At 43.6% G+C, this 12,901-nt stretch overlaps 3 protein-coding genes across 3 annotated transcripts; 2 read left to right on the plus strand and 1 right to left on the minus strand.

Annotated features, from left to right (window-relative positions):
• The first annotated feature begins 79 nt into the window (after positions 1-79).
• L228DRAFT_248721 (phosphatidylserine synthase) lies at positions 80-1,629 on the plus strand. Its single transcript, XM_018332911.1, has 5 exons — positions 80-305; positions 365-422; positions 487-524; positions 620-813; positions 945-1,629. Exons 1-5 carry the CDS (start codon positions 239-241, stop codon positions 1,311-1,313), a joined length of 726 nt encoding a protein of 241 aa, XP_018187498.1. The 5' UTR covers positions 80-238; the 3' UTR covers positions 1,314-1,629.
• A 571-nt stretch (positions 1,630-2,200) lies between these two features.
• L228DRAFT_269388 (hypothetical protein) lies at positions 2,201-3,208 on the minus strand (the record flags this gene model as incomplete). Its single annotated transcript, XM_018335270.1, has 3 exons — positions 2,201-2,214; positions 2,265-2,798; positions 2,866-3,208. The coding sequence occupies 3 exons, from the start codon at positions 3,206-3,208 to the stop codon at positions 2,201-2,203; spliced, it is 891 nt and encodes a 296-aa protein (XP_018187499.1).
• An 8,210-nt stretch (positions 3,209-11,418) lies between these two features.
• Positions 11,419-12,243, plus strand: L228DRAFT_278168 (hypothetical protein; the record flags this gene model as incomplete). Its single annotated transcript, XM_018335639.1, has 2 exons — positions 11,419-11,453; positions 11,742-12,243. 2 exons carry the CDS (start codon positions 11,419-11,421, stop codon positions 12,106-12,108), a joined length of 402 nt encoding a protein of 133 aa, XP_018187500.1. The 3' UTR covers positions 12,109-12,243.
• Positions 12,244-12,901: the final 658 nt, after the last annotated feature.

Here is a 12,901-nt window from a genome sequence, read left to right on the forward strand (position 1 = left end):
GTTCGCGAGTGTCCAATCAAAAACGGCAAGGGTCGATGACGTTTCCGAATGAAGATAGCACTGCTCCAACCAAAACCTGGAAAACAAAACCTCACCTCGTTGTTGATCCAGAGAACTGGAGCGGCGCACCACACATTGCCGGCGTCTTCGTTCCTTGGACTTTCATTTCACTTCTACCAGTTCAAGGGTGGAGTTCCTATTCTTGGATTCTCCAAGTCGATTTCTCTCTTCGCTTTAAATGTCTCGCAGAGCTGGCGTTCCTAACGGCGCCGAGCAGAAGCAGGTCTCGAGCATGGCGGACGGAAGTATGTCCTATGGACTGCATCTCAGTTTCATGAATTTGCTTTACTAAATCTATCAGCAGGTCAAGAAAAGCAAAAGAAGCTGCTTGCTTCAGAAACCGGCCATTTTTCCATGATCAAGTACGGAGCAAACTCTTCAGCTTGCGAATGGATCTGACTGGACTCTTGCTGACGCGAAAACCAGAGCACTGCACCTTGCAGACCTTATCACTGAGCTGAACGGTATGTGCCAATCCCTTGTCGGACCCTATTATTCTATTCTGATTTCCCCCTACCCCCGCTTTGCTAACGCCTCATTTTTTTTCCCCCTCATCTAGGCTTTTGCGGGATCATGTCAGTTTTTGCCTCTCTGCGCTATTGTCTTGGTGAGCCTAGCGATTTTGGAAATCTCTGGGCTGCTTTAGCGTTCATGCCCTTTGGCCTTTTCTTCGACTTTATGGATGGAAAGGTTGCGAGATGGAGGGGCAAATCATCCTTGATGGGCCAGGAGCTTGACTCTCTTGCAGACTTGGTAGGTGAAAACGAAAGTTTATAGTTTCTATCGGCATCGCTCACTGTCATTCATGATATTAATCCACGCTAAACCGAAATCTCATTTCGATGTCCGGACTCAAGCAACGGTAGCTAACGATGTTTTTACAGATCTCTTTTGGCGTATCACCGGCAGTAGCCGCCTTCGCTATTGGCCTTCGCACACCAGTCGACCATTTCCTACTTTCGTTCTTTGTTCTCTGCGGGCTTACTCGTCTGGCACGCTTCAATGTCACCGTCGCTGCTTTGCCAAAGGACAAGACCGGCAAGTCCCAATACTTTGAAGGTACCCCGATTCCAACAACGCTTTCTATCGCCGCGGTCATGGCATATTGGGTTCATCGCGGTTGGGTTTTGGAAAATGTCCCGCTAGGACTTGTTGCACAGGGAACCAGTCTCGCTTTTCACCCCGTTTCTTGCATGTTCGTCATCAGTGGTTGTTTGATGGTCAGCAAAACGATCCATATTCCTAAGCCTTAAAGTCCTCTTTTACTTTGAAGGCTGGTTTCTGGGTAGAGTCTTGGACTAGACACCAGCAAGGATGCAAACAATTCCTTTGAATAAAAAGAAATGCTCTTTTTCCCACCCGTTTTAAAAAGCCCCATTTAAGGCATCCATTAGGCATATTATTATGATAGGCTACAAAAGAGGGGACGTACTACACTAGTAGTCAGGTCCTGAGAAATGTCACTTTCATAGTTGGATCGAGAAATTTCCTGGCCAAATCGCGTTAAGCCTCCACTCGTGGGAGGTTTGAGCCAGAAGAAGCGTAGACTTGTCGCCTAAATACCCGGAGAAAAGGTATATGCATCACAGAAATGTAAGAAGTCGAGTAGTAGATGAACTTCATCCTTCAAGTTTTAACATGAGTCGCGAGGGGATTTATGCAGACCATTGCTCTGCCGACGAAATGGGAGGCTTATTTCACATGCCGTCAATCGGCTTGTCATCGAGAGTAGCATCAGCCCTGCCAGGTAAAAGGGAAATGGAAGAACGATGCTGCGCGCAAAATTCAGGCAAATAATATGGAAAAAGATATCATGATTTGATGCTGGCCTAATACATCTGGACCGTATCTTTCAAAACATGTCAGAGAAAAGATATGATATATGACAGGGAAAAAAAAAGACAGAGGGCGACGAAATGACCTGGCTATGATTAACGCTTTCCTTAAAGTCCAAGTCGTTGATCAAACGCAGGCTTAACCTCTTTTCGTTGCACGTAAATAACCTCACACAACACCGACATAAACAGCGCCCAGAAGAAAGAGAAAAGAGTGCTAAGTCGACGTGGGAAGATAGACCCATGATGACTTCAATAATAGAAAAAGGAGTTTCAACTCTTGCATATATTCCCGTTAAGTGTTGTCAGGATTCGTGACCTGTAGCATGTATTAGCAGTTGCCTGAAATATCAAATGGTGAGGTCGTACTTGCCTTCAAGATTCTTCTCGAATAATCCTGGTTGTCAGCAATGCTGCCGTCGCTCTGTCGACGATTCATGACAGACGGTTCCAGGCGAGAGTCAGCCAAAGAAAAGGCACTTTCTGGTTTCACGCCACCGGGGAAGTTGGCGGCATTGCGACGATATTGTTCCTCCACCGCCCGCCGTCTTCTTTGGCGAAGTAATAAGAACACTCCAGCTGCTGCGCTTGCCAAGACTACTATTCCAACGACGACACCAACAGCGATGCCAGCTTTGTTCGGTCCATGTGAATGGGAACTCTTCGGTTCATTTGTGCCAGTTGCAAGGACGGCGGAGGTATGACCGGATATGGTGACGATCATCGTCGGTCCTCCAATGGTCACCGTGGACGGATCTCGCGAGGTTGACGTAGCGGGGGGAGCGCTGCTTGATGTCGACGTCGGTGTTGCTGATGTTGACGTACTCGAGCTTGAAGCCGCTACATTGTCCACCTGGCCTTCCGTACCCGTCAAATAGACTGACCAGGAATCACTTCCACCACCTGCGGTTATCAGTGTTAGCTTGGCAGCTGCATTGCTATCCTAGAACAAACAGCCGGTCTTGCTTACAATCTTGTTGATCATAACCGTAGCAGCCTGCATTACACTCCGAGTCTGAAACCTTGCTGTTCGCCACAGGAAGTTGACTTCCACACCAACAATTTGATCCTCCAGCAAGCCCCATGACCGCCATATTAAGCCCAACGCAAATTTTCTGGCAATAGCCAACAGACTGGTAAGTGTAGGGGCCTTGGTCTTTGAGTGGGTTGGAGGAAGAGAAGCATCCCTTGTAGGTTGTCGGCTTGAGTGCCAGGGACGGCGACGCGCTGGCAGTCGCCTGCGCGTCTGCGGGTGCTGCGACTGAGCAGACAGACCATGCCGACAACAAGGCCAATAAAGCTTGCCCTTTCATCTCGAAATATTTAGGTAATCCACTTTCAGAACGTCTGGTTGAGAATTCACTTTGGACAATTGGATTTGCAAAGGTGCTTGATCGGGCCTGAGCGACAGTGTAAGAGTTAGTATGGCTGTGGAATCCTCGAAGAACTCCACCTGGGCGTAGAATTTTCAGAGCGCCAACCTTTTGAGCTCAAGTATTCCCCTTTACCCGGTCGGCTAAACCGGCGACGTGTTGGGAGATGGGGAAAACGAGGCGAGTCGTGAGCTTCGATTTTGCTCTCGGCGGAAACCCTACCGGTCGGGGCGGACTGGGAAAGCCCCTTCGATGAAGCAGATGGACGGTTTAATGTCAGGTCGTTTAGGGCTTGCAGTCTAGCTTCGTATGACAAAACAATTCCCGGCAAATATTTCGGCGTCAAGGAGAGAAAGGGGTGATCGGGGCCGTAGGAAGAAAAACCGACTCAAAGAACCATTAATCGTGAACGAAAGGCGGAAGTCGTAGCAAAAAGATGGTCTCTAGGTGCCGATGGCGAAAGGAGCGAAGGCCTCTTCAGCACCTTGTTTGGACCAATAAATTAAAGATAAGCAGCCGTAAAGGCAACTGAGGAACGAGCGTAGACAGGTCTGAAAGATAATGAGAGTAATGAGTGTATGGGTGAGGGAGGAGGAAGATGAAAGAGTGAGACGAGAGAATGAATGGTAGAGGGCGTGCGAACGAGGGTGGAAGGAATCTCGGGACTATGGACCGGTTCCTCGTCGATCCGTACTCGGCTGGCCTCTTGAGGTTCGGCTTTGGGCGTATCTCTGTACTTTGTCCCGTCCTTTTTTGACTTTTGGGTCACCCCTCGTAAATCAGTCAAGACCTGTCCCAAAGCGGGTGACTGTTTTGAAGCGATGGGGAAAGGAGCGGACTGGGGAGGGATGAATACGTTGAACGATAGACTAGGAACCAGAACTACTGTACTGTGTATACTCAAAGCAGAGGAGCAGCAGCAGCAGCAGCAGCAGCAGCAGCAGCTGGACCAAGAAAAAGTGGTCAGGGTGCAGAGGGGAGCCAGAGAGCAACAGAGGAGAGCTGGTGCTGGGGATGGCCGTGGGAGGTGGCTTTGAGGTGTTTTGAGGAAAGGAAAAGGATTAGCGGTCTTTTGACAATGTGATTGGCCCACAGGGGAATGATGGCTTGCTTCAAGGGGACACGGCCCAGACACCAAAGGGGGTCTGAACCGGGGTAACAGGAACTGCCATTGGGCGGGTGCACCCGAGCAGGACAATCATTCAGTCGCCGGCTCCACTAGGGTGACTCGTCAGGGGGAATTCCAGGGACTCATAACCTCAGTGCCGTACCATCTCTTGGTCTCAATTTAGTGAGGCCCATCACTGCCACACCAAATCTAACCACGCACAATGTCGCGAGCTTTGAAAGTCGGAGATAGACACTGCAAGTGGGGGGTGGAAATGGTAGAAGGGAATTGAAATTTATATGTTCGATTTTGCCCTTGAATTTTTTTTTTCTCCCGTCATGGATTTGAGAACGAGGCGATCATCGCATGGCCGGTCTTCAAGATGTAGACCTATCCCTGCATCTCTGGTTAGTTTTCAGGGGCCTCGTCCTTCTCTGGCACCTGCTTACCAAACTACCGGAGTACATACTGAGTAACCCCTATGGAGTACCTACCGTACTGTGGGGGGGGCATGCATGACTAAGGATGGAATTGCTTTTGTTTAACGCTCGCTCTTGCTTCTATTGCTACCACAGTTGCTATTGCAAAAGGATAATGGATAATGGCTTAACCATAATCCATGATTAGCTTATATCTACACTCCATAAAAAGCTGGGATATTCCCACTTTTTGGGAGACCTGAGAGATTTTTATGAAAAAAACTAGCATCTCCCCATTCTACTATTTACATATTGTTGAAGATTCTCCTGTGTTCAGATATACAATAGCATGACCCATTCTACCAATAGCTCAACTACCCACCAATTGGTTATCCTGCATCTTGGAGCCAAAGGCAGGGTGGTGGCTTAGTGTGTAGAACAGCCTCTCTATTGAGCATTTGATACAGGGATTTTCAACCTTTGTCATCATTTGATTTGTTTACTCATTTTTTTCCCCTAATTATGTTACAATCTTTCATGGCTCTATTTAGAGCCCATTGACATACATCTGCTACAATACTTGGATGGAGGGTACATTGCCTGAATCCCCTTTACCAGAATTGCCTTGATCACCATTACCTTGATGACTATATAAACTCCAAATACTGATTACCACCTTACAATCTACCTCTCAGCTAAGTCCTACAAGGACTAGCAATAGACCACTATCAACAGGCCTTGAATTTTTGCAATTCAAGGACTCTTGTTCTGAATCAACTAATACTACATCATTAATTAACAACACAACTTTACTGTCCACCAAGATGGAATTGCAAATGTACATTTCAAAGTTTATAGGAGCTTGAAATGAGTTGGAAGATATGGTAGAGTACTTGGAAGAAATACAGTTGGCTGTCCAATTGTCAGGCATCCTCAAGAACCACCAAGATGAATATTCAAGAATCCTCTTTTGACAGAACCTACATGGGGATGCATTAAAGTAGTTCCAAACCTTGGAGGAGGATACAAAGAAGGATTGAAAGACTTTGGTTAAGCACTTCCATGAGGACTTTAAACCAAAGACAAACCAATTTCAACTTCATACCCAAATCATGAACCTGCAGCAGGGAACTATGGTCATTTAGGAATACCTGGAACTGGCAGCCTTGTTAGCCAGATATGCAGATGCAGAGACCATGTGTATGCTTGCTTACCAGATGGTGGCAGGGCTTCACAATGAAGCTAAACAGACCTTGGTCTTCTTATGACTACTGGATAACAGTGTTTTTACCTATCAGCAAGCCAAGGAAGTGATTATCCAAGTCTATACTCCTATCAGAAAGCCTGATCCATTCAGCTTCACCCCTTCAGATAGGGGAGGACATGTTGATTAACTTGATGTGAACAAAGGGATGCTAGATCTTATACAGAGCATAGCAAAGATGGTTATCAACCCAAAGCCATCATCTACTCCCACCAGCTCTACCATTACAACCATGGCCCTGGTCTTGACTAGCCAACCACCCATGGCCATTGTCCAACAACTACAGACACAGCCCTGGCATACCTGCTACAATTGTATGGGCAAGGGGCATACTAGTCAAATTTGTACCAAACTACTTGTTTCTGAAGAACAGCACAAAGCAAATCAAGACAAGGTTAATTGATGATGAGAAGTAAGTTGACACAAACAAGAGGCAGTAGCAGCAGCAGCCACAGCAGCCACTATCATTACTACACCTCCTAATCAACATGACCAATCAAATATTGATGAAGTATATCCAGCTTGATGTAGAATTTTAGAAGTACAACTAGCTATGCCTGTTACACATACTGCAGGAAGAAACCAAGTGTGCCAAGCACTATATCTGCCACCAGCCATAACCAGGCAAGAGTTAGCTCCCATGCAGACTAAACCAACTAACCAGGGGGACACATCAAATCAGCCACCTCAAACCCAAGTAAGAAATGCTTGACAGAATGGTCAGAACACAGCTGGCCCCAGAGTTAAGCAACAGCTCAATTATGATAACATGCCTATGCCTATCCAGCTGTTTGCTGGGGGGGAGAATTGGTTAACTATAGCAAATCTTTTCCACCAGATACAGGTAACCATTTCACTAGCTCAACTTCTAGATCTGGCTCTACCTGCCAGAAGGGAAACTACTTATCTACTACAATCTAGTCTTATCAAAAAACACCAGCAGCAACCCTGGGTTGTTCATGCAAATGCAGTTACTGGGGGGCCTCCAGCAGTCATCACCAAGGTCTTGGACCAGTATGACATCACTGAAGTCCTATACATAGATAGCTAGGTGGGCAATAAGCCAGTACCAAAAACACTTGTTAACAGAGGTGCTGTCATCAAACTTATTAGCAACAAGTTAGTCAAAGAGCACAACTTCAAGGTTTATACAGAAGATACCTGGCTGGCAATCAAGACCACTATAGATGATGTTCATCTACTAAAGAAATATGTATGGCTGCTAATCAATGTAGGGAGGGTCAAAGTAATGGTCCAAGCTTATGTAGTACTAGGAGGGATGAGATATGACCTACTATTAAGCAGAACATGGATATGATGCATTCAAGGATTGGACAACCTGACACAAGATGCCATCTCTATCCAAGGGGATGATGGGATCAGGCATAAAATACCTACTTCCCAGGCTACTACCATTACACCAGAAGTTATAGTAATAGAACTACTAATTAACCCAGATATTATTCAGTAGACCAACAATGACAAACTTGCTAATGAAGAAGTCAGGCAACTCTTGGACAAACTTAATGACTATGATTATTAACATGACAACCAGGGAAAAGAGTGACACTAGTCAGTCAACAGGCACCTGACTGGCATTATACCATGCCTAAATCCTTGCCTAAAGACAATTCAGTACCAAGTCTGGACTTCAACAATTCAGCAATAATCAAGCCACTCTACCAAACAATAGCCTTTTCCTCCACCCCTGTTCATTCTAAGATATACAAAGTTTTCACTGCTCAAGAAATCTCTTGTTCCTTAAATGATTTTGCCTTACATACACAATGGTTAAAACAACAACTAACACCCATCACCATGTACAAGGCTGGACAAACATTTCCAGTTGACCAACAACCAGAGAAACAAGTATTATCCTACACTCCCATGGACAAAATACTAGTATGGTTTGACAATAGTGGCATTACATTAGGAAAGGGTGCAGACACACTCAAATGACAAGACAAAGTAAAACACCTACTATACACCTATCAAGATGTGTTTGCAACCTCTCTCAAAGACATGAGAGCTACCAATCTTATTGAACATTCAATTGATCTAAAACCAGATGTAAAACCAATATACACCAAACAGGGATGATACAATGACAAAGAACAGGCCTTTGCAGCCACAGTCTTCCCTAAAATGAAGAAAGCTAGGATTGTTGTTTGAGGTGCAAGTAAATGGAGGGCACAGACCCTTTTCCCACCTAAAAAGAAAGGGTCAGACCAACTACAAATAGTCCATAACTATAAGCCAATCAACATGTCCACCATCAAACCATGTTACCCAATGCACAATTTGAAGGAGGTAGTAGTAACCATAATCAAACCACAATACACCCTCTTCTTTTGTGTAGATGCAGCCAATGGCTATTGAGCTATACCTCTCTGAGAAGGAGACAAGCACAAAAGCATGGTGGTCACCCCCAACAGACAGTGGTTATACCATCAGATGGGACAAGGACTAGTAGGGGCCCTACATACCTACTCCCAGTTCTCAAACCTAGTATTTGGACCACTACTGTCAACAGAAAGTACTTCCACAATGGAGTCCATCATTGGGGAGCATGGACAATGGGCTTTCACTCCATTCATGGACAACCATTTAGCTGGGGCTACTGATTTCAACTCACTTTATGATCTTCTTAGTAACCACTACCTCCCTCAAGTAGCCTTTGGGCCAGTGTACCTTTTACCACAGAAGGTTTACCTCTTTGTTAATACATTGGACATGATAGGGTTTACCAGAGCACCTGACTTGATTCACCCATCCATAAAGCATCAGAATCAAATACTTTACTGGCCAATGCCCTCTACATGGGCACAGTTAGATGCTTTTATCTAGATAACCCCTTTTCTCAGATGGTTTATCCCTGGGAGAGCAGGGCATGTGATGACTCTAAAAGAAGCATATCAGCAACAAGAACCCATTCAAACCACTAAGGGTCAAAAATCAGTTCAAACTAAAATGAAAGATACTAGGGAATTCAACTAGATGGATTGGCAGCAGAAATTATTCAATCATATCAAACAAAGCATAGCTACAAATGCTATAAAACCTATCAACATGCAGAAACAATTCCATATCTCAGTTGATGCTTCTCAATGGGCAATAGGTAGATGTTTATTCCAGTTGGAGGAATATCCACCTGGAATGGTAGTTGACAATACACATAAACAAAATATGAGATTCACTATGTTTATGTCATTTCAACTCTCAGATACTGAAACACAATACCATACTACTGAGCAGGAAGCATTAGCTGTCATACAATGTCTGGCCAAGGTTAGATGGATTATTATAGAAAGTCAGTACTCTACAATCATCTATACAGACTACAACACCTTGAAAGTAATATTATCCAAGGGGTCAGGAGATGACCACAGGCATATATCCAGATGGCAGGATTGATTATCAGAATATAACATTTTGCCAATACATCAGCCAGGAAAATCCCATGTAATGGGCATAGCTGATGGATTGAGCTGTTTACCTACAAGTAACACTACTATCTACCATGCTAAGGACACTGAATGGTTAGCTATAACAGTCCAGCAAATCAGAATGATTGCACCTGTTATTCCTGATCATATTGCCTCAATGATAGATGAGTGGTTATTGCCTATTATCCAATCACCTAAATATGGTAATGTAATAATGTATCTACTCAAGGGTATCATGGAACTACAGCAACTCAACAAAACTACAGCTGAAATTTAAGGCATCAAACATTAATCATGACAATTCTAGTTAAATCATACCACACTTCTCTACAAAGAAGCAGATAGAAAGTTGGCAAAATGTATATTAACCAATGAACAACTGGGAATTCTCCAACATTTACATAACAATCATGGCCACTTCTCAGATACTATCACTATAGAAAGGGCCCAAGGCCAGTTTTACTAGCCTACAAGGGTATGGGATATACAAGCTTATTGTCAAACATGTCATGCATGCCAGTTAGCTAATCCTTGATGGCAACCAAGCACAACACTACAACCAATAGTGTATTACCAGCCAATGGAGATGATGGGAATTGATTACTTAGGGCCCATAACACCTCCATGCAGTCTAACTAGGGCACAATATATCATAATCACTGTCAACTATTTCACAAGATTTGTCTAGGTAGCTTTGTGCCAGACCACTACCATGGATACCACCATGCAATTCATCATGATGATTGTGCAGGTGTTTGGATGGCCTATTATTGTATATTCAGACAACAGAACCCATTTCTGTAGCTTAGAAATCCAAGACTTCTAGAGGTTAAAGAACATAATACACATCACAGCTCCTGTTAGCCATCTGTCATCAGTTAGGCTTATCAAGAGGATGGTACAGCTGGTGGTTAGCCAATTGAGGATAAGGACAATTCAAACTAGGAATGCTGCCTGGTCAACCTTCATTCTAAATATTGCTTTGAGCATCAATACTTGTCATGTCAAGATACATGGTTTTACTCCTGCTCAAATGATGTTTGGATATCAATCACATCTTAACAACCAACATGTAGATGTAGACCTGACTGTTTATAATGAACAGAATGCAATAGCTATCCTATCTCACAAACAAAGAATACATGATGACACTAGACAGGAATTCAGGGAGCTGGCCAATATAACTTATCTAAACCATATCACTAGACTGCAAAACCTTTGGAACCCATTGTGGACAAAACCCTAGCAGGGGGACCTAGTCCTTGTTCAGGATTTCAGTTTAGACAAGGACTATGGACAGAAACTAGATCCTTGATGGTCAGAACCACAACAACTAGTCAAGATTAATACCAACAGGGTATCAGGAATGGTCAAGCCATTATATAGATCTGGTCTAACTAGTCAACAGCCTTGTAAAATTCACCTCAACAATCTTAAAGTGTATTTCCCTAGTGATCCTCAATTGTAACCAACTACTACCATAGAGTATGGAAGGTCAGCAATGGTGTATTGTGGAATCCTAGGTCAGAGAGCATTGATTCTCTAAATCATGACAAACTAAAGATTTCCTCTTGCTTTGATTCTCATTTTTCTTTCACTTTTCCTTTCACAAAGTTTCATCTCTTTTTTCACATGCAGCTTACCTTTAGCTTACCAACTTCTCTGTACACCAAAAAACCTGTTTTGAAGCTGTACTATCAAGGCATTTCCTGCTCATGATTGCTTAAAAAGAAGCTCAACTACCTTTTCACTTTTTCATCCCTACACATTACATCTTTAACTGTTTAACATTGTTACTCCTCTACTTTGTAATATTACATGGTCAACACTCTGCATTGCTTTGTAGGAGACTGCTTCTATCTCTACACTCAACTATTTGGCTAGTAATAAGTTATTTCAACAAGTATCTCACAATGGCACTCACCCATGAGCTTGAGAATGCCAAATGGTAGGTCAAACATGCTGTTGAAGTAGGCAACATTCCCAGTGTGGACAACCTACATAACATCATCTGCTACTGTTGGGAAAACAACAAGCATGAAGATAATGATTACATTTACATTATGCAAGACTTCTATCACAACCATTGAATGTCTATTAAAGACAATAGGCCAAAGCATTTTCCTTCACCTCACTACATCAAACCAAAGAGAAAGTAGAACTGTCAGAAAGTCAAGGTAGAGGGGACACCTACTCCTTCCACCAACATTGACATGCCTATCTATATTGACAAAAGTAACAATGACACTGCTAGAGAGGTACTCCATGGCTTAATTGTTAAGCATTTCAACAAGACCAACACAGATGAAGGTGGAGAACATGATGATGACAAGCCACCAATGGTTAGTGGCTTCAAAGCTCAGCTATTTAAACAAGGAGGACAAGTAGTACATGGTGTACCCACTGTTGAAATCAAAGATCCTATTGCTAGTTTCTATACTAGGGATCTGGTAGAGAAACAAACCATTCTTGCAGTTATAAACCCACAAGATGGCTCAATCTCCTTGCAAGCAATCCCAGTCAATCATTATGGAAAGTACATCTCTTGGAGCACAACTGTTGAAAACATGGACCCCAAAGACATCATATGGGGAAGCAAATAAGAAGGGTGGGAAGACCCTCTTACCTTCAAGCAATTGGTATACCAATACAAAGAGAGGGCAAGTGATTGAGAGTGGTTAGATGAGGATGATTTTGCAGTTCACCCTGACAAACACTTAGTCATACAAAAATGGAAGGTAATGGTAGTCAAGCATGTACTAGACAATCCATTTAACACAAAGGAGGATGAGCATCTAGGTACTAAGAGAGCCATCCACTTGCTACAAGAGATGAAAAGGATTGTGGGAGAGGGGACACAGATTTTCTAACACATGGCTATCAATCAGGATACTAGCATCACCCTTCAAACCATGATTACTAAGCTGTCAATCCAACTTAGCCTTGCTAAACACTCTGCTCAACAAGGCAAATACAACCAGGAAGCTACAGATACTCAATACAGTCCAAACTCAACTCCATCCACCAATCAGAGGGTTATACACACTACCATCAACAACCCTGAGTTACCATCAATCCTGCTAACTTTTGACAAAGAGCTGGCTGCTTTTCTCCCTCAGTTTCCTTCCTCCTTCTTTGATTCCAATGGAAACTTGAGGTCAAAATGACAGGTTAAGCATCAACACAGACCAACTAGCATCCAAGGTCAGATGGTGGTTTCACCAGGGTGCTCCTTGTGGAGGGGGCATGCATGACTAAGGATGGAATTGCTTTTGTTTAACACTCACTCTTGCTTCTATCACTACCACAGTTGCTATTGCAAAAGGATAATGGATAATGGCTTAACCATAATCCATGATTAGCTTATATCTACACTCCATAAAAAGCTGGGATATT

The sequence above is a fragment of the Xylona heveae genome (genome assembly GCF_001619985.1).
Source record: "Xylona heveae TC161 unplaced genomic scaffold L228scaffold_7, whole genome shotgun sequence".
NCBI classification, from domain to species: domain Eukaryota; kingdom Fungi; phylum Ascomycota; class Xylonomycetes; order Xylonales; family Xylonaceae; genus Xylona; species Xylona heveae.

Excerpts from the sequence above, each read along its gene's own strand:
- L228DRAFT_248721 (XM_018332911.1), top strand. The coding sequence starts at position 239 with ATGTCTCGCAGAGCTGGCGTTCCTAACGGCGCCGAGCAGAAGCAGGTC. Across the intron at positions 306-364 it reads CTCGAGCATGGCGGACGGAA|GTCAAGAAAAGCAAAAGAAG; the intron begins GTATGTCCTATG and ends ATCTATCAGCAG. Across the intron at positions 814-944 it reads TTGACTCTCTTGCAGACTTG|ATCTCTTTTGGCGTATCACC; the intron begins GTAGGTGAAAAC and ends ATGTTTTTACAG.